The sequence below is a fragment of the Stegostoma tigrinum genome, chromosome 3 (assembly GCF_030684315.1).
Source record: "Stegostoma tigrinum isolate sSteTig4 chromosome 3, sSteTig4.hap1, whole genome shotgun sequence".
In the NCBI taxonomy this organism is placed as follows: Eukaryota; Metazoa; Chordata; class Chondrichthyes; order Orectolobiformes; family Stegostomatidae; genus Stegostoma; species Stegostoma tigrinum.
Genome location: NC_081356.1, coordinates 131,040,876 through 131,063,473, shown reverse-complemented (window position 1 = coordinate 131,063,473; position 22,598 = coordinate 131,040,876). Strand labels below are relative to the sequence as shown.

The 22,598-nt window shown below is 42.3% G+C and overlaps 1 protein-coding gene across 3 annotated transcripts in view; it reads right to left on the bottom strand.

The window, feature by feature from the left end:
* zfyve28 (zinc finger, FYVE domain containing 28) overlaps nt 1-22,598 on the bottom strand; it is a 202,988-nt gene that overhangs the window by 94,041 nt on the left and 86,349 nt on the right. For all 3 annotated transcript variants that reach the window (XM_048527089.2, XM_048527088.2, XM_048527090.2), the window contains exons 4-5: nt 18,297-18,499; nt 14,575-14,664 (exon numbers count right to left, since the gene is read on the bottom strand). In XM_048527089.2, the coding sequence (XP_048383046.1) occupies nt 14,575-14,664; nt 18,297-18,499 (293 nt within the window). The remainder of the gene's footprint in view (nt 1-14,574; nt 14,665-18,296; nt 18,500-22,598) is intronic.

Genomic DNA, 22,598 nt, shown 5'->3' with positions numbered 1-22,598 from the left:
GCATGCTTATGTGTAATCAGCGTGATAAAGTGGAGAGTGAAAGTGTAAATTCCACAAATATATAACTAGTGTCAATTACTCATGCAGTGTCAGACAGCAGAAAATAAACTAAGAATCACAATACCCCATTAGAAGGAAAAACATTTACAGAGCACCCAACAAAGCATTTGCTCATGAACAGGCAGCTCTTGAATTGTTTTGGTAACACAGTTAAATGGCTGCAGGTGAAGACATACGTATAATGACCAGAAATACAATGCCCTCACAGGGAAATGATTGCCACAGGCTCTCAGTATAACTGGAATAATTTTTTTAGTATAGCTGAAAAAACTAGGTGTGAAAGATGGGAAGTTTGTTCATTTCGATAAGAATTAGAAGCCTAGACCAGATTCATGGCTTGGAAAGTGTGTGAACGTCAGACTGGCACAGAGATATATTCTCAATTGAAGTGGGAATAAAAGATAGCATTAGATGGCAAAAAATCAGGAGAAAAAGTTGCTTTAAGGGACAAGATCTACACCTAATATTAAAGCATCTTGAATCTTACAAGTTAATCTCTCATGGTGTAACAAACAGCACAAACGCCATATAACAGTCTTTTTTGAGGATGGTTGGCTCAGCAAGCGGGTTTATTGTTCCGCAGACATTTCGTTACCATGCTGGGTAACAGCATCAATGCAGCCTCTGATGAAGCATTGGTGTGTTTACCCGCCTGGTTTTTAGATACTGGAGTCTGTCGAGCTGGATTGCCTCACTTCAGGTTTTCCTTCGTAGTGGCGTGTATATGGGATCGATCTCGATGCGTTTATTAATGCCTTTCATTATGCAGTGCTAGGCTTCTAGGAAGTGAGGCAATCCAGCTCAACGGACCCCAGAGTTTAAAATCCAGGTGGTAAAACCCACCGAAGCATCATCGGAGGCTGCACTGAGGATGTTACCCAGCAGGGTAATGAAACATCTACAAAACAATAAACCAGTTCGGTGAGCCAACCAACCTCAACACCCACAACCCAAGCTACAAATCTACTCCAAAATTTTATAAACGGTCTTTTCTTTTCAAGGCAGCAGTGCAGTACCTGCCCAACATGCAGGCTCCTCAGCCTAGGAGGCCAGAGTTCATTGACTCCACCTGCTTTACTTTTTAAAAAAAATGTTTTCATTTATTGTGGTATGTTCCCTTCTTTTAGCAACTTTGGTGGAAGGTGTTTGCTCCTGGTGCAGGCCCAACAATACGGTGGCCTCCAACAGCCTGGAATTGTGGTATCGTGTGGCGATCACGTCCAGGAGTGGAAGTCATCTTCGGCAGCTTCAGGATATGCCAGCACTGTGGCATAATGGTTTAGTTCATGTGTGGAGGTCTTATCTTTGCTTTGGAGATGGCATTGAGGAATTGTTTCGGAATGGCGGGAGCCATTTTGGCCTCGCAATGCTTGGTGGGTTCAGCGCAATTTTCCAGCATATCCCAAACTCAGGAGCTGTTAATTGAACTGTGACAAACTTTAAATACATTTTCTTCGTATTTATGACATCTGTCATTAATTTAGGCACCAGCATGTGGCAACTTATAAACTTTTTTTAAAATTCATAAATGACAATGAATTGCTATTCTAGGCAACCTGGGGAAAAGGCAGAGGGATGACAGGGCAAGGGAAGTGGTGTGGGAGTTACATTAAAAAAAAGGAGGAAAACATCCGATGTTGCATATGGGAATCTCAAGAACTTGCACATTAAAAGGTGTCAGAAAAGAGACAAGCTATTAAAAATTAAAGAACGGAGAATTAATGTGAATGATAATACAGGGGATTAAGGAATAGCTGGGAAACAACGAACAAGAGCAAATGAACTTTGTTTAATGCTACCATGCATTCCTGCAAAATAAAAACAATGTCCTCTCATATCTTTGCAGAAATTATTTGAACACTGGTTACACAGGAACAATCAGCTTTATAGAGCCGAATTAAGATGGACAGCAACTGTAAGGATGAATGGGGGAAGATTACTCAAGTAAATATAGAAAAATGTGGAGTAAAGAACACTAAAAAAGAAAGTATACTGCTAACAAGATTTTTAACTGCGGACAAGACAAATTTGAGAATTCAGATACATAAACAGCGTAGGGAAAGAGAGAGAATTGGGTTTCTTGGTTCCACTTTCAAGAGAATGGACATGAAAATTGGGTAAATGTTATAAGAAGCATTATTTAAGTCACATTCTGCACAATTCTGGTCACACCATAATACAACTATTAAAGTAACATACTATTGGGTAAATTGAAAATTGACTGGGATAACTGAAGAATGTTTTATAGTATTTTCTTGCATATTAATGAGGGGATAACCTTTGAATTTTATTTTCAATGGAGCACCGCATGTTTGGAGGAATCTGAAAGAGGTTTTCAAAATATGGTGATTTGGCAAGGTCAAGATTGTTTTCACTAGCTAACAAATTGAAATGGGATGTAGACTGCAGAAAGCACTAGGACAATTAATAGATTGTTCTTCTGAAAATGTGCTTTATGTGGATGTGGTTGGGCCAGTATTTATCACCCCAGTTGCTCATGATGGCGAGTTGCCTTCGTGAGCTGCTGCCATCCATTTTCTGTAGGTACAAAACTAAAAGGAACAGTACTATCTTCTTAAATCAGAATGCTGAATGTGTTGGACGAAATCTTTCAAGTGGTGGTGATTCCTCGTATCTGCTGCCCTTGTTCTTCTAGGAGACAATAGTCATGGATACGAAAGGTGCTGTTTGACGAGCCTTGGCAAAATTCTGCAGTCAATACACATTACTAATACTGGGCTGTGGTGGAGGTGTGCATGTTTATGAATGTGGTGCCAATCAAGCAGGCTGCTTTGTCCTGGATGGTGTCAAGCTTTTTGAATGTTTTTGGAGCTGCACTCATCCAGGCAAGTGGGGAATATTCCATCATGATGGTGGACAGGCTTCAAGTAGATAGGTGCCAAGTTACTCGCTGAAGTATTCCAAGCTCAGTCTACATGAGCAGATGACAGTATTTATATGGCTAGCCCAGTTCAGTTTCTGGTCAGTGACACAGCCCATGTTGTTCAGTAGTGGAATCAAGGATTATGGGAAAAGAAGAAAGTGGCCATGAAATGTTGGATCAGCCAATGATCCTATTGAATGGTGGTGCAGGCTCAAGAGGGTAAACAGCTTGCACCTACAATTACACAGCATTAAAACAGACCCTTCAGTTCAACTAGTATATACCGAGCATGTTGCCAAACTAAACTAGTCCACCTGTCTGCACATGGCCCCCATGCCTCCAAATCTTTCCTATTCATGAACATATCCAAATGTCTTAAAAATTCTAACTGTACCTCCATCCACCACTTTGCCTGGCAGTTCATTCCCCACACAAACAACTGTGGTTAAAAAATTACTTCTCATGTCCTTTTCAAATCTTTCTCCTCTCACCTTAAAAACTATGCTCCTATGTTTTGAACACCTCCACCCTAGGGAAAAGGCCCTCACCATTCACCATATCAACACTCCTTATGATTGTATAAACCTCAATAAAGGCCACCCCTTGACCTCCTATCCTCCAGTGTAAAAAACAACTTTTGTATCTCAAACCCACAATTCAAAGCAACATACTTGTAAATCTTTCCTGAACCGTCTCCAGTTTACTTACCCAAACTAAAGACCCACTTCCCACTATGGACAGGACCAATGTCATCTATAAGATTCCCTGCAGAGAAGGTGACAAACACTACATCGGACAAAGCAAGTTACCAACAAGGATACATAAACACCAACTGGCGCCAAAAAGACATGACCAATACTCACTTTCTATCTCTATCCACATGGACAGGAGGAAACTAGGACAAAACTAAGATCCTGGGACAAGCAAAGCAGAGACAGGCACAGGAATTCTTAGGAGCCTGGTACCCCTCAAAGAAAAACAACACAGAACTCGACCCCATATACACTCCACAATGAAGGAAAACTGGAATTGAGCTCATCCAGCTCAACAGATTTCAGAGTTTAAAAGCCAGGCAGGAAAACACAACAATGCTTCATTAGAGGCTACACTGATGACATTACTCAGGAGGGTAACGAAACAGGACCCAGCTTGGCGAGCCAACCAACCACAACACCCACAACCCGAGCGACAAAACTACTCCAAAACCTTATAGAGATCATTGATATCAGTCCTGTACTGCCTCCTGTTTTGTTGCCCAAGTGAGGATGTCACAGAGGTGCTAGCATAAGCTCTTGCTGCATCTATTCAGAATGGGGGCATTCATACTATGTGGGGAATGACAGAATATTTAATTAGCTGCATGAGATGCTCATATCCACACATGTAAAGCTACCAGGCAGGAGCCTGTAAGGCCGAAGCGTCAATGACCTTCGAAGTGAGGTTCTGAATGGTTGAACTGATGTTAGATTTGTTCCAAAAGTAGTCGTGATGTGGAAAGGCTGGTGATTTTGGCAATGCTGACTCAGATGAACGAAATGCAGAGTGGAGGAGGATAGCATCCTTAGAGCAAGTAGGGAAATAGTGCTGACAGTAGGGCTCAGAGAAGCAAGCGGCAGGTTATGCCAGATAGCTGCATGGACTTTCATGTCACCAACTGGCACCATGAGTGTTCTTGGGCAAAGAATGGAAAGCTGCAAAGACATTACCTGAAATTAGCTACCAATGAAGTGCAAATTAATGGAAATAAGGTCATCATCGCTCATTAGCAAAATTCTGAACTCATTACCCAAACATTCACAAAAAAAAACAGGAAATTCTCTCAGATTTAGGAATCTGACCTTTCCATTTTCCTAACCATTTGCCCACTGCTCATGTCACTCAAGATCTAGAAAAATCTTTTCTTGTATTCTTTGAAAAATGTAAAACATTCAGAATGATCGGGTTCCTGATTCCCACCACAGAAATTCAAAGATTTTTTAAATTCATCCTACAGAGTATTTCTAGCACAGCCAGCACATGGCCCAAGTTATCTATCTTCAACTGTTGCAATCCATTTGGTCAAAGTACACTCATAATTGAAGTACAATGTGGGGAAATGTGAATTTGTTCATTTTGGAAACAAAGACAAAAGAACACATTAAATGGAGGAAAGTTGCAGAAAGCTGCAACACAAAGGGACTTGGGAGGACTTGTGTATGAAACACGAAGCTAGCATACAGATGCAGCAGGTAATCAGGAAGGCTAATGGAATGTTGGCCCTTATTTTTAAGGGATTGGACTATAAAAGAGCAGAGAAGTTTTAATGCGACTTTATAAGGTGCTGGTGACACCACATCAGAGTATTGAGAGTTATTTTAGTGCTTTATTTAAGCAGATGTTTTCTCTATGGAGGCGGTTCAGAGGAAGTTGACCAGGATGGAGGGATTGTCCTGTAAGCATCTAAACAGGTTGGTTCTCTACTTAATGGAATTTTGAAGACCGATTGGAAACTTATTGACACAAATAATTCTAAAGGGACTGACAGGGTAAATGCTGAGGGGACATTTGGTCCTAAACTGTCCTATGATGAGCAAACAGCATAGTCTCAGAATGAAAAAAAGCTAATTTAAAACTGAGATGAAGAAGAATTTCTTCTCAAAAGGTTGAATGCTTCCTAGAAGCTGAAGTGTCACGCTTTGTCTCAACTAATTTAGCTTCAGAGTTGCTGGAGCTTCTTTCAGCCAAGCAAATGCAAAGTTTTCTATCCCACTTCTGATAAATGCCTTGTAGCTTGCGGACAGTCTTTGGGAAGTCAGATAAGTTACATACTTCAGAATTCCCACCCTCTGATCTGCATTCCTTGGCAGCCTTCCATCTTAAGGAATGGTTTATCATCTCGGTGGCCACTTCTGCACTAAAGATCACCTGACAGCTCATGAGTCTCTCCACTGCACTTACTGTAAATGAGAGGGCAACGAGAAGGAGCAGGATCTGATGGCCAAGTATTTGTGTGGCCTGGGTCCTGTTAAGTTTCCAACGAACAGTAATCCAAAAATCAAGGGAGATTCAGGAATGGTATAGTATCATATCTGCATTCAATTGTCCACAAAGCCAGTATAATCACACATGAAGTGGCGTTTTGAAAAAGTTACTTTAGAAAACACAAATTCATTTTAAGTGAGCAACAGTCCCTTTCAACATTCTAGATTTCCGCCAAGAATTAAGTGTGATACTAAAGGCAAACATGTACATCTGACCAATTTTATTTTACTGAAGTCACACTGCATGTTGAATCATAAATGGCTTAAATATTAGGATGTCTTATATGATCACACTTTAAAATGCGAAGAAAATTTAGTTGGGAAAGAATATTTTACCAGAGAATATAAACTGACTTCTACACATTTCACTGAGTCTCTGATACTAACATTTTTAGGATACAAGACAACTTATGGCACTCGACTGAATTATGTCAGTAACAATATACAGTGAACCCACAAGATGATTCTATAACGCCAAAAAACACGAGAGCAAAATCAAGCCATTCAGCCCATCAAGACCAACCCAAGAATTCCTAACTCCACTTTGCTGCCTTTTCCCTATAAGATTCAATTCATTTACTGTTTAAAAGTCCTTCTATTTCACACTTGAACATACTTAACAACCCAGTCTCTACAGCCTTCTGTGGTTAAGAACAGATTCAGAGCCCTCAGAAGAAATTCCTCAGTCTTAAAAATGTGACTCCTTATTCTTCGATTATACCCTCCAATCCCATTTTCTCCCACGAGAGGAAACAACCTCTCTCTCTCTCTTCCCCTCAAGTCCCTGAAAAATCTTTTGATGTTTCATTAAGGTCACCTCTCACTTTTCTATACTCCAATGAGTACAGGCCCAGCTTACTCCAATTCTTCTCATAAGAAACTTCTGGCATCAATTTCATGAGCCTTCAAAGCCAGGATATCCTTCCTTAGATAAAGGGACCACAGCTTTTCATTACATTCGCCATGGCCACACCTGCAAATACTATCAATTGTCATAAAAACAACCAAACATCGTGATTAAGTAATTTGCCATTGCCTGGTTTAGATCCAAGCTCAAGGACAACAAATGCTGGCCTTCTGAGCAATGTCTACATCCCATGAAAGAAAGAAAAAAGAAAATGAGCTCTCAATGTTCTTCAGCGTGCACTGAGAGCAAAGGATGATTATGGACAAAGTAATTGAGTTCAGCTCCAAAGATCCACGTTGGGATTGAAACATGAACTCCGTTTATCTTTCTGTACAGATACCATCAGACCAGCTGAATTTCTCCAGCACCATCTACACATTGCCTTTCAAGGCATACATCTTGACTTAGAACTGGACTGCTGTATATTAACTGTCATTGGACCAAAATTCTGAAGCCTTCTTCCCATCACAACCACACTGACTTCCAGTTCAAGGTGAAGGCTCACCACCAGCATTTCCTCAGAGTTAATATGGAGGGGAACAAACCAGCACCCAACAAACAGAATATAAGAGCCTACTGACATTGTTGGTTGCAATTACTATTTTGCCGAAGAAAGTATCTCCTGAATGCAAAAACAAACAAACATTCAGATAAAAGACTATATTACCTACACAGAAATAACTTGCAGGCAATAACATTTACGATCATATGAAAAATTTATCTTAGAGGAGAAATTAACTCATGTATTGTGAACTTGGAAATAGTTTTTTGCTGGGAGCCTGTCCACACATTGCCATAGAATCACAGATACAGGTCCTGCAGACCACCATGTCTCTGCATCTCAACAAACGCCGAACTATACTAACCCCATTTACATACACTTGGTCTATAACCTAAGGCATTTTAAGTACTCATCCAGATGCACCTTAAAAGGTTGCAAGCGTACTTGCCTCCATTACACTCTCAAGCAGCACATTCCACATGTCTTCACCCAGAGGGTGTTAGATAATTTCTCTTCAGATCTCCTCTAAACTAATTACTCCCCACCTTAAACCTGTGTTCTCTAGTCTTAGACAGATGTGCTACGAGGAACAGATTCTTATGATCTACTCTCTGCCTCTTGTAATTTTGTACACTTCAATCAGATCACCACTCAGACTCCTTGGTTTCAAAGGAAACAAACGCAGCCGATCCAGTCCCTCCTCCTGAGACTTCTCATTCCAACAACATCCTGGTGACTCGCCTCTGTATCCTCTCCAGTGCAATACATCTTTTTGATTGTGACGACTAGAACTAAATAACAGTACTCCATCTGTAGCCTGACCAATGTCTTGTAAAAGTTGAAACAGGACTTTCTTACTCATATAGTCCATGCACCAGCTATTGAAGGCAAGCATCCACGTACCTTCTTCACCATCCTGTCGACCTGTGCTGACACTTTAAGGGATCTACGGACTTGTACACCAAGGTCCTGTTGTCCCTCATAACTCCCTAGGCACCTATTATTAGACCTCTCAAAATGTAACACCTTGCACTTAGCAGCATTAACAGTGAAAATACATGAACCATGAGCAGGAGCAGGCAATTCAGCCTCTCGAGCCAGTTCCACCATTTAAGAGGATCGTGGCTGATCTCATCTTGGCTTCAACTCAACTTGCCTGCCCATTTTCCAGAGCCCTTAAAGATATTAGTAATTAAAAATCTGTCTACCTCCTTCTTAAATTCACTCAATGTCCCACATCCACTGCACTTTTGAGGGTAGTGAATTCCAAAGATTCACAAGCATTTGAGAGAAGTAATTTATTCTCAGCTTTCTTTTTTAAATAAAATCTACATAGTTTAAAAAAAAACTATGACCTCTCACTCTGGATTGAAACATCCATTCCACATCTACTTTGTCAATCCTATTAGCACACTACATATCTTAATTAGATCTCCTCACTTTCTTCTAAACTTGCTAATTATAGCTTCTACATTCACATCCAAGTTATTAATGTACACGACAGACAGCACGGGTTCCAGAACTGATCCCTATGGTACATCACTGGTCATAGGCTTCCAATCACAAGAACAACTTTCCAGCATCATCCTTTGCCTTCTATTTGTAAGCAAACTTTTGGATTCAGTTTGACAACTTGCCTTTAATCCCTTGGGCCGTTTCCTTTAGACTTCCAAATGGGACCTTGTTAAAAGCCTTACTGATGTCCATATAAACCACATCAGCTGCACTGTCCTCATCAATATATTTAGTCACCTTTTCAAAAAACTTCAATTAGAGTCAAACAGCATGGAAACACACTCTCTTGTCCATGTTCACGCTGACCCGACACCCCACTTTGAGCGAGCTCCAGTTGCCAGCTATTGGTTTATATCCCTTTAAATCTCTCCTATTCCCATCCTGATAGTTTTTCAATGTTCTAATTATACCAACTTCTGCCACTTCCTATGGCAAGTAATTCCATACATGCACCACCCTCTGAATGAAAAAAGTTACCCCTCAGGTACTTTTTAAAACCTTTTCTCACCTTAAACCTTCATCCTCTAATTTGGACTCCTCCACTCGAAGGAAAAGACCATGGCCGTTCATTGTAGTCAAGCCCCTCATGATTCTATAGACCTCCACAAAAATCACTCCTCAGCCTCTGATCCTCCAGCCTATTCAACATCTTCCCATAACCAAACTTGCCCCAGCAGCATCTTTATAAATCTGTGCTGTACTCTCTCAGGTTTAATAAGTTTCCTAGAGCAGAATTGTATGCCGTATTCTAAAAGTGGCCTCACTAATTACCTGTACAGCTGCTTCAAGGCATCCCAACTCCCACACTTAAGGCAATGATCGATAAAGGCAAGAGTATCAAGTTCCTTCTTCACTATCTTGTATACCTCCAACTCTATCTACAAGGAAGTGTGCACCAAGGTTTGTTTGGCTACACTTGCCAGGGTCCTACCATTAACTGCACAAGTCCTGCCCTGATTTGCCTAACCAAAATCCAAAATCTCTCATTTATCTTAATTAAACTCCAAGTTCCACTCCTTGGCCCAATAGCCCACCTGATCTGTACTCCGAGAAAAATCTTCCTGACTGTCCATTACACCACCTATTTTGGTGTCATCTACAAATATACCTCCCATATACACATCCAAATCATTAATATAAGTGTTGGGTCCACTGCTTGTTGTCACTGATTCTAATTAAAAACCGAAAGAACTGTGGATGCTGTAAATCAGGAACAAAAACAGAAGTTACTGGAAAAACTCAGCACGTCTGGCAGCATCTGTGGAAGAAAATAAAAATCAAGAGTTAACGTTTCAGGAAGGGTCACCAGACCCTAAACATTAACTGCTTCTAATTAGTCAGGCTTCTACCTCTAACACATCCATGTTAATGTTGAGCTATCCCTGCCTTTTCAAGTATTGATTAATTCTGCCCTTCAGAACCCTTGCCAATAAATTTCCCCACCACTGATATTAGACTACCTGGTCTGTAACTACCTGTCCTATCCCTGCTGTCCCTCCTTGAACAAAGGAATTATATTAGCTATCCTCTAGTCACAGGTGAGGTGCTAGAAGTTTGGAGATTCACTAATCCTGTGCCACTATTTAAGAAATGTGATAAAGAAAAGCTAGTGAACTGTAGACCAGTAAACCTGATATCTGTGGTGGGCAAGTTGTTGGAGGGGATCGTAAGGGACAGGATTTGCATGTATTTGGAAAGTCAAAGGTTGATTAGGGCTATTAAACATGGCTTCGTGCATGGGAAATCATGTCTTACTAACAACTGAAGTTTTTGAGGTAGCAGCAAAGAGGATTGAAGAATTGAAGATTGAAGTTCGCCATGGTGGGGGAAGTCCTGAACTGGAGAGGGGAAAGATTTAACAGGGACCTAAGGGACAACCTTTTTTCCAAACAGAGGGTAGTGCATGTATTGAATGAGCTGCCAGAGGAAGTGGTAGAGGCAGGTGCAATTACAGTATTTAAAAGACATCTGGATGGGTACGCGAATACAAAGGGTCAGGAGGGATATGGGTCAAATACAACTAAATTCATTTAAGATATCTAGTTGGCATGGAAAAGTTGGATGAAAGGCCCTGTTTCTATGCTGTACATCTGTAATAACTCTGAATCATTATGGCCAAAGGTTGAAATACCTCCACCAGGGCCCCAGCTTCCTCCCTTGCTTTCCATTGCTGCCTGGGAGCCATCTTATTAGGTGCTGGGGCTTTATGACTTGTATGCCCTCATACATCTAACACAACCTCCTCAATTAGACTCACGTGTTCAAGAACCTCATCATCCCAAACAAAATCCCAGCTAAATGTCTTTTTCCTCTGAATATAGATGAGAAATATTTAAGACCTCACCCAACTCCACTGGCTATATACCAAAGTTGCCCCTTTGGTCTCTAATAGACACCAATATTTCCCTAATAATCCTCTTAATCTTGATATACTTAGAAAACACCTTGAGGTTTTCCCTCGATCATATCTGCCAAATATTTGGTGACCCTTCTTCGCCGTCTGAATTTCCTTTTTAAGTAACTCCTACACCCAATACTTTTGAAGGGTCCTCCTTGTTCTTGAAGCACTGTATCTGAAACACACTTGCTTCTTTCTCTTGATCAAATTCTTGATCTTCCTTTAATTCCAAGGTTGCCTTGACTTGCAGCCCTTTCCCTTCATTCTTAGGGAAACATGCTGGCCCGGAATTATCACTGCACTATTTTTAAAAGACTTCCACTTTCCAAGTATAGACTTACCTGCAAATAGCTGCTTCTAATCCATGTTTGCCTGATCCTGTCTAATGGAACAAGCCAAAACCCACAGCAAGCCAGAGTGAGTGGGTCGAGACCCATGGAAAACCAGAGTGTCGCAGCATGGCCTTGCATTCGGGGATCTGCAGGCACGCTCTGTGAGCCCCAGAACACCATGAGCAATGAAACCTGGAGCAGCACATGGGCCACGAGCACGGAGCAGGGCAGAGAAGCCACCCTGCAGCAGCAGGCAGGCAGCAAGTCCTGGACAGAAGCCAGTGAGGGGACAATCCTTATCTTAGAACACTAATGTTAACCCCTCAATACATTCTTATTTTTTAAACTCATTTTCAAGTACGTAATTAAACAACTACTTTTATCCCTCTGCTGTATCCAAGAATTGTACAGAGGTACTTGTACCTAAGATGTTGCCATAAGGTGACAGACATTGCAAGTTTTTCCACTGTACTCATACAACAGGGCATACCTGAAAATAAAAAGATATTGTATACTGAGATCACCCTTCCCCAGTTTAGGCACTTAGTTTCTGCACTATCCTTATTTTTTCATAATAACTTTGAAACTAAGAATAGTGGTCACTATCCCCAAAATGCTTGCCACTTCAACCACTTCACCAGCTTCATTTTCTAGGATTAGGTCCAGTACCATCCCACCTCTTGTAGGATTGTTTATGTACTGGCACAAAATGGTCTCCTGGATGTACTTCAACATTGCCAACCCATCCAATACTTCCACACTACGATAGAATCCATAGAATCCCTATACTGTGAAAGCAGGCCATTTGGCTCAAGTTCGTCACCAACTGTCCAAACAGCATCCCACCCAGGCTTATCCCCCTACCCTACCCTTTAACCATGCATTTCCCATGGATATTCCAAACCTACACCATAAGACCATAAGACATTGGAGTGGAAGTAAGGCCATTCGGCATCAAATCCACTCAGACATTTAAATCATGGCTGGTGGGCATTTCAACACCACTTCCCTGCACTCTCCCCGTAGCCCTTGATTCCTTGTGAGATCAAGAATTTGTTGATCTCTGCCTTGAAGGCATCCAACGTCTCAGCCTCCACTGCATTCTGTGGCAGTGAATTCCACAAGCCCACCACTCTGTGGCTGAAGAAATGTCATCTCATTTCTGTTTAAAATTTACCCCCTCTAATTTTAAGGCTGCGCTCATGGGCCCTAGTCTCCCCACCTAATGGAAACAACTTCCCAGCATCCACCCCTTCTCAGCAATAATCCGTGGATACTACGAGCAATTTAACATTAGCATTTAACAATTTAACAATCCACCTAGTGAGCACATCTCTGGGCAGTGGGAGGAAACTGAAGCACCCGGAGGAAAGCTACACAGACACGGGGTGAACGTGCAAACTCCACACAGAAAATTGCCTGAGGCTGGAATCGAACCTCTGTCCCTGGTGCTGTGAGGTAGCAGGGTGAACCACTGAGTCACTGTGCCACAAAAGCCATCCCAATTAATGTTAGCCAAGGACAGTAAACAAAGAACCTACTTCATTCATTTGTTTTTGATACTCATTTTATACTTACATTTGCTACTTTTTGATATGCAGTGCATTAAGTAACTCACTTGCCTATTATCTTGTTCTTTATGCACATGGTTTAAATCAGGATTCCCGCAAATGATTTCCATCAATTAAGAAACCCAATGAACATTATTTCAAACACAATGCATTCACTACAAGGTCGCCTGTTATTTTAGCAACACTGAAGTTCAAAACAAGACCAATTAAGTGCTTAAAATAGTGTGTTAAATTATTGACCACAATTGTCAACAGCACAAGGGCACAGTTGATCAAGTGTTCACTTAACCTCTAGGAAGAAGAACACAGAACTACCCCTGCCAAAGTATTTAAACATTTGCAAATGCGTTTTTTTATATAAAAGGTAGTATGTCTGAAAGTACACAGTGCATATTTAACAGCTACAATGATAAGTAGTTTTAAGAGTCAATTGTTGTAATGTATTCTAATTGCAGGGAAATAGCAGAAGAGTAATAACGTCACTCAGCTAACAAACCAGAGACTAGGCTGATGCTCTGGGGGCAAATTCAGGCCCCAAATCAGAAAAGTTGGCAGAACATTAGACACAGGAGCAGGAGTAGGCAATTTGGCCCTCTCAAACCAGCTGCAAATCATGGCTGACCAACCCCAGGCCTTGTTTCCCCTTTTGTGTCAGTTAGCATAGCCATAAACTCCCTGATATTTCAAAGATATAAATTCTTTCAGCATTCTAGTTTCCACAACTCTCTGGAATACAGAATGCCAAACAGTCAATGCCCTCAGAAGAAATTAAAGCTAATGTGAAGGAAATAAGTGTCCCCTTATACTGTAACAACGGCCTCTAGTTAGATTCCCCCACAAGTCATCTTCTCAACAAGTGAACCCAACAAACCCCTTCAGGATCTTGTACGTTCCAATAAGATCACACCTAATTCTTCTAAACTCTCATGAATAAAGGCCTAACTTTTTGACACAATCAGCTCAGTGAATCCAATTTAAGGTGAACTGGCACAATCTGGAACTGAAAGTATGGCAAATATAAAATGATCAATTGTCAATCTTCAGTGATGAATTTTTAGGAAAAAAAAACTGCCGCTCTCAAATCTTTTCCTGCAACAAGTCCTAAAACCACAGCAATACAATTGATTCTGAAGTGACTTCTACAATGGCTTACCAAGCAATTCAGTAAAATGGCAATTAGGATGGGCAACAAAATGCTGGCTCTTGTCAGAGATGCCCACATCTCATGGAAAAAATAAAGAGAAAAATAAATCTTTGATCAGGTTTAGGCTGAATTCTTTCAACAAGTAATAAACAAACAAATCTCATTCTATTTTTAACCTGAAGTATGATCATATCATGTAAAATTAAAGTGAAAATTTAAGGGATTACTTTTCAAATCTCACCTTTCAACAGTTTCACAGAAGAGAACAATGACTTCTTGCTGTACGTAGTATTCCTTAGGAGATTTCACAGGTACCATCGCAGAGACATAACTAAAAGACAAGTCAAAATTGGCATAACAGGTTTCACATTAAACAGGTCATGAGAAAGAAATCCAAAATCATATGAAATATAGATGATACTGCAATTCCCTCTCATGATATCCAATGGTGTTGGTAAGTGAATTCAAATTCACCTTTGAATCAAACCAAAACTGAGGCAGTTTACTGTTGCAGATGCATCAGAAAATAAGCCAATTAATTGCTGGGATGAGACATTTTGGAACGTTCAGATCAGTTGGCAGTTGAAGGACCTTTCATAAAACAAAGAATTGATTTTATGTTGGGTGATTTATGTCCTTGCATGTTCCCCACCAAGGTGAATAGGAAGATACTATGCCAACCATCAATGTTTAGCTACAATTGATTTAAGTATTTCTGAATAGCTATTTCTATAATATCATTTTGAAATCAGACTCCAAAAGTATGTGTATCAGGTGTGCATATTTGCAGAGTCTTCAATTTTCAAAGCATTGCTTTAAAAATCCCCCAAATTATGATGCCAAAGCTCCATTCTCGACTCCTTTCTAACTGACAGTTCACAGTTTTTGTGTGATTGAGACATATTACCAGAATCCATCAGAGCAGAGAAATCTCACCAAAGCTGTCAAAGCCGTGAAAGCATTTAATCTCAGAAATCAAAAGATTTTCTTCCTGCGGGAGATGTTGGGCAAGTCAATTTTTGTTTAAACCCACTACCAATGAACACATCCGTGTGGTATTAACAGCCTGAAAGCTGTCTAAAGTTTGTAATTTATGTACACTCTGGTTTCAAGGGGGTAGTGTAAATTTGTTAAAGTGCAAGTTATTTGTGCTTGTCAGTTACATTTCTAATATTGCAGGTATCTGTTGTTTGAGCATATTCAGTTACATAGGTTTCACTCCACTTCCATAAGCATTTGGTTCAGTTTCAGTTAACTAGATTGCTGTCAAAATCTGACACCATTGAGGATTAAATTCCGTGATAAAGTTAAGTAAAGGATCATTTCAATTCAAACTCTACTAATCCATATTCATGCAACTCAGAACAGAAAAAAAAAGAGAAACCACTGCAAATTTATAAATACTGCAGACAGAATATAACCCAAATGAGCCAAGCACGTGACTGAAACTTTGCTGACACAAATCAAATCAAACCACAAGTTCTGAACGAAGCAGCCATCTGCCGACCTTCAAATTTAATTTGACCTTTGAAATTATTTGTGGAATCATAGTTGATTTGGTTAATGTACAGATTAGCTGTTTAAATCAAACATCTTATTTCTCCAAAAAAACTTAAATCCGAGATTGTTATAACATTTCAGGGATTGATTTTCTTTTTTGCGGGGGTTGGGCAGTAGCGATAGAAGAGATTGAAGCCAGGTTTTGCTTCTGATTCATTACAATCTTTTCAATAAGAACTCATTCACGTGATAGTATCGGACACTGCTGTTATGCTCACTTATTTCCCAGAATGTCAACATTCGTCACAAAAGGTTTGCAAGTGCATGATTGCCTTTTCTGAAGTCACAGACATTTATAACAGAACAGAAAGTAATTCAGGCCAACGTGTTGGTGCCAGGAAAGCGATCAAACCATTTCACTGGTCTGGTCACTCTTAGGGCCCTTGATCTTTCTCGACCTCAAGTATTCATATGTTTTTAAAAAAAAAACCCTTGATTAAGCTTTTCAGGCTGCACCATTATATCAAGAAAGTTTCCCTTCCCTCCTGGAGATGGAGTTTAAAAACAGGGAGGCTATGCTGCAGCTGTATAATGGTTCTGGTGAGGCCACACCTGGAGTACTGTGTGCAGTTTTGGTCTCCTTACTTGAGAAGAGATATACTAGCACTGGAGGGGGTGCAGAGGAGAGTCACTCGGTTGATTCCAGAGTTGAGAGGGTTGGATTATGAGGATAAACTGAGCAGACTGGGATTATACTCATTGGAATTCAGAAGAATGAGGGGAGATCTTATAGAAACATAAAATTATGAAGGGAATGGATAAAGTGGAGGCAGGGAGGTTGTTTCCACTAGCAGATGAAACTAGGACTAGGGGGCATCGCCTCTAAATAAAGGGAAGCAGATGTAGGACTGAGGTCAGGAGGAACTTCTTCACCCAAAGGGTTGTGAATCTGTGGAATTCCCTGCCCAGTGAAGCTGTCGAAGCTACTTCACTGAATGTTTTTAAGGCAAGGCTAGATAAATTTTTGAACAGTAAAGGAATTCAGGGTCATGGTGATTGAGCGGGTAAGTGGAGCCAAGTCTCAAAAAGATCAGCCATGATCTTGTTAAATGTCAGGGCAGGCTCGAGGGGCCAGATGGCCTATTCCTGCTCCTAGTTCTTATGTTCTCTTCATTTCTTCCTTTGGATGCAGGTTTCACTGGCAAGGCCAAAGTTTGTCACTCATCGCTCACTGCCAATGAACTGAACGCCTCTGTGGGCCATTTCAGAGGGCATTCAAAAGCAAAAATACCACCATTGTTCTGGAGTCACATGTAGGTCAGATGGCTAGGATTGCAGTTTTTTCCCCCTTTGATAAGAGGCACGAGTGAACTAAGTGGGTTTTTATAATTGAAGCAGCTTCATAGTCACTATCACGTAGCTAGGCATGCTTGAACTATCCCTAATCTAATTAATAACCCAATTTCATTTTGCATCTGTGCTAATTTAAAATTGGTGAGGAAACAGTATTTCCTGCACCCTCCAATAAAATCTTCCAGAACAAGTTATTATTTTCTACTCCAGTAGAATTACCCCCATTATCACAACTGTTCCATTCTATGTATAAATTTTCTAAGCACAGGAAATAGCCTCATGCATGTAGGCTGCACAGTATATGCCTTTGATGCTCTCTCTGTAATGGGCTCAAATGCTTCTATAACTTCATTTCTTTGCCATTCTACTTTGCCTTTTAGCTTGCATCTAACTCAGTTTCAGAGAACACGCATTTAGAACACGTAGGTCACAACATTCAGTGACAAAAATAGAAATTGCTGGACAAAAATCAGGTCTGGCAGTACCAGTGGGGAGAAGGGAAAGTTAACATTTCAACTCTCGTGACAACAGTGTTCTGATGAAGAATCACTGGATTCAAAACGCTAACTCTTTCTCCTCGTAGATGCTCCCATAAATGATTCTTCTGGCAATTTCTGTTTTTGTTTGTTTTTATACTCCATTCCCTTGGAAATAAAGGCTAATATTCTATTTGCCTTCTCTATTACTCACTGAATTTGGATGCTGGCTTTCTGTAACTCATGGATTTGCACTTACAAATTCCTTTGTTCCAAAGCTTTCTGCAGTCTTTACCCATCAGTCATGTTCCTGGTTGTGCTGTTACATTTAGCTTTATTAACCACTCATCTGAAATTTTGTTAAGGGATCTTTTAGAACAGCTTCTAAAAACTTGTACACACACACACACACACACACACACACACACACACACACAAATAGAGGATTCCCTTAATGAATTCAAATTGTTCAACCCAAACAAAAAAAAACCTTTTCTTCACACCTTGCCTAAATTTGAGTGAAAATTAGAATGGGAATGCAGAGGACAAGTTTCATTCAAAAGATACATCAGCATACACAAAAATTTAGTACATGGAAAAACTTGTAAAGAGTGCGTTTATGAAGATTTGTTACCATAGTTCAAATTCTGCAAACAAGCCATCAAATTGTTTGAGGGACTCCTTCATTTTGTCAGTGTAGACATTCAAGTCTCTCAGGCACTGGTCACGGAAAACATTTCGCACTTCTTCTAAGCTGCGGGTTAGGTCTTTGGCCAAAGGTCGCATTGCCATGCTCTCTATTTCTCGGTTCATGATAATTGAACCAGCAGCTAAACACTGGAATTAAAAGAAATGAACACTTTATATGCCATGATGAGCACAAATATTGCCATGATCTTAAATGAAAGTTTCCTGCTGTTTCAGTCATTGAATAGTCGAGGATTGACAAATATCCAGCAAATTAATCACACTGAAATACATCTACAGCTTAATCTTGAAAATGTTATGTAACATGTTTTGCATTCTAAAACTGGAATAGACTAACTCAAGGCGACATGATTAGAAGAAAGGGTTGAGGTGATGGAAAAGAAGAACAGGAAGGCAAATTTACACCTATTAACTCCATTCAAATCAAATAGTTATTGCCATCTAGAAATTCATTGTGGGAACAATGTGAAATCCCATGTCACCAGAGTGCAACATGTTATTGGACTGATGTTTTAACTCATATTATACTGCTAAATTTGGGGTTAAACTGCAATGTCTGAGTTCCCGTTATGTTTGGGTCCTAGTGGCTGAGGAACCCTGCACTGACAGTTAGTGAATTACATGAGCCAATTATTTTCAATGGCTGTGCCCCAGATGGAGAACTCTATTCAGTCAGTAGGGTGCAATGGGGATGGGGAGGTCATGCTCTCTATATACTATAAAAACTGATTCTCTGCAACTCTATAACACATCACCTTATTTTTTCTGCATTGAATTTCCTGTTATCTCTCCGACTACTCCACAAACTTGTCTGTAACTTTTGGAGTTCTAGGTAGTCTTCCTCACCTGATCAATACTTTCGAGTATTGTATCACCTGCAAACCTGGAAGATATCCTCAGGGATGCCCTACATTACTAGTGTCCATTTGTTTACTATGCATCAAGAAAAGCAAGGGTACATAGTGGGAATTCCACTGCAAATGTCCCTCCAGCCCCCCAAAAAAAATCATTAACTATAGATTCCCAACCCTGAGCCAATCTTTTTTTGTTACAATCAGCGTTGTTACTGACTCTTGTCGCATAGCGGAAAACTTCCATCAAGTCTGTTGTATGGCAATGTGTCCAAACACCTTTTCAAAGACTATGTACATATCAACAGCATTATCCTAATGATCCCAATTCTGTTATCAACTTAAAAGTATTCCAGCCATTTAGTAAAATTCGAGTTATCTGCCAGAAATGCATACTATTCCTTTAGGGCTACGAATTGGCCCTTAAAACAGGGTGGGGTAGGGGTGTGTGTGCAAGTAGCATTAAGTAGCATGGAGAAAGAATTAAAATCCAAACAAACAGTAAAGTTGAAGCACAGGTTAGTGTAGCAACATGGGTACAAATGAACTAGTTGTGACAAGAAGGGACAGATTTCAATAATGCTGCTTCTTATTTGAATATTCCAGGCTTTTATTTTTAAAAAATGAATGGTAGGCTGTCATAGGTCACTATTTCAGAGACTAACTTCCAATTCCAGATTCTTTTTTGATCAATTTGAAGTTAACTTCCACCAGCTGTTGTGGCAGGATTCAAACATGACCCCATAGCATTATCCTAGCCTAGCCCAGTGATATTAGCATTATGCCACCATCTTAGCAAGTCATAAAAGATGCAAGAAATGGTAGTGAAAAAAAATGAAATTTATGACTGTTTATTTGAATGCACCAAGCACCAACAAGATCGATGAACCGGGGCGCAAATGTAAATAAACAGTTTAGATTGAATTGCTATTCAAGAAGTCATATGATGATCTAATTGGTAAATACGTTTTCCAGGTTACATATATTTAAAGAATTGTGCATGTGTGGTGGGTCTGAGAGTTAGATGGCCGTGAAGAGCGAGCATGGAGGCTTCAAATGAGGAAGCATCTTGGTTTAAAAGATCAGGGAGGAGGATGAACATGGATGGAGATTAAGCATAGCAAAAGTCAGAATATATTGGTGCAAGTATGTCAATAGGTCCCCTAATAGTAGTTACACAGCACAACTTGGTAACAGAGAGGGACTTTAATTTTCATGGAAACTGGACCAAATTGGCAAAGGTGGTCTGGTAGTTCAGTTTGTACAATGTTCTTGTGACAGTTTCCCCTCAGAGCAACACACAATGGGGCTGACAAGGAATAAAGATTTCACGACTAATTACTTATCAACTTTGCCTCATTACGTAATTTTATTGATGATCCATTGATCACTAGCGATCATAGTACAACTGAATTCCTCATCAAGTTTGTAGGTGACATACTCTAGTCACAAAGAGTCTCAAAATAAACAAAGCCAATTGCACAGATACAAGACCATATGACACAGGAGCAGAATGTATCATTTATCCAACTCCATCTACCACTCCTTAGCTCACTGACCCAATAGATCAGATCTGAGATTAAAGAGCAATAGGGTGAGGAGTGGCAGATGGAGTTTAATTTAGATAAGTGCAAAGGTATTGCATTTTGGCACAACAAACAAGGGCTGGCCTTACAAAATTAATGGTAGCGCCCTGGGGAGTATTGTAGAACAGAGACCTAGAGGCTTGGGCTTTGAAATTTGCATCACAGAAAGACAGGTTAAGAAGGTGTTTAGCACACTTGCCTTCATTGCTCAGAGCATTGAGTGTACAAGTTGGCAGGTCATATTGAGGTTGTACAGGACAGTTTGCCAAGGACACTTCTGGAGTATTGTGTGCAGTCCCAGTCACCCTGCTATAGGAAGGACACTAGTAAATTAGAGAGGGTTCAGAAAATATTTATTAGGATGTTGCCAGAAATGGACGGTTGGAGTTATAAAGAATAGGCTGGCTAAGCCGGGACAATTTTCCACGGGAGCATAGGAGATTGCAGGTGACAGATTTATAAAATCATGAGGGGCACAGATATGGTTAATGACATGGATCTTTTCCCTAGAGTTGGGGGGGGGGGGGGGAGGGAGGGAGAGGGGGAGGGAGGGGAGGGGAGGGGAGGGGAGGGGAGGGGAGGGGAGGGGAGGGGAGGGGAGGGGGGGAGGGAGGGGGGGAGGGAGGGAGGGGGGGGAAGGAGGGAGGGAGGGGGGGGAAGGAGGGAGGGAGGGGGGGGAAGGAGGGAGGGAGGGGGGGGGGAAGGAGGGAGGGAGGGGGGGGGAAGGAGGGAGGGAGGGGGGGGGAAGGAGGGAGGGAGGGGGGGGGAAGGAGGGAGGAAGGGGGGGGGAAGGAGGGGGGGAGGAGGAAGGGGGGGGAAGGAGGGAGGGGGGGGAAGGGGGGGGGAAGGAGGGGGGGGGAAGGAGGGGGGGGGAAGGAGGGGGGGGGAAGGAGGGGGGGGGAAGGGGGGAGGGGGGGGAAGGAGGGAGGGGGGGGAGGGGGGGGAGGGGGGGGAGAAGGAGGGGGGGAAGGAGGGAGGGAGGGGGGGGGAAGGAGGGAGGGGGGGGGGAAGGAGGGAGGGGGGGGGGGAAGGAGGGAGGGAGGGAGGGGGGGGAAGGAGGGAGGGAGGGAGGGGGGGGAAGGAGGGGGGGAGGGAGGGAGGGAGGGAGGGAGGGAGGGAGGGAGGGAGGGAGGGAGGGAGGGGGGGAGGGAGGGGGGGGGAGGGAGGGAGGGAGGGAGGGGGGGGGGGAAGGAGGGAGGGAGGGGGGGGGGAAGGAGGGAGGGAGGGGGGGGGAGGGAGGGAGGGGGGGGGAAGGAGGGAGGGAGGGGGGGGAAGGAGGGAGGGAGGGGGGGGAAGGAGGGAGGGAGGGAGGGAGGGAGGGAGGGAGGGAGGGGAAGGAAGGAGGGGGGGGGAGGGGGGGGAGGGGAGGGAGGGAGGGGGGGGAAGGAAGGAGGGGAGGGAAGGAAGGAGGGGAGGGAGGGAGGGGGGGGGAAGGAAGGAAGGAGGCGGGGAAGGAAGGAAGGAGGGGGGGAAGGAGGGAGGGAGGGGGGGGGAAGAGCGAGGGGGGGGAGGGAAGAGCGAGGGGGGGGAGGGAAGAGCGAGAGGGGGGGGAAGAGCGAGGGAGGGGGGGGGAAGAGCGAGGGAGGGGGGGGGAAGAGCGAGGGAGGGGGGGGGAAGAGCGAGGGAGGGGGGGGGGAAGAGCGAGGGAGGGGGGGGGAAGAGCGAGGGAGGGGGGGGAAGAGCGAGGGAGGGGGGGGAAGAGCGAGGGAGGGGGGGGAAGAGCGAGGGGGGGGGGGAAGAGCGAGGGGGGGGGGGGAAGAGCGAGGGGGGGGGGGAAGAGCGAGGGAGGGG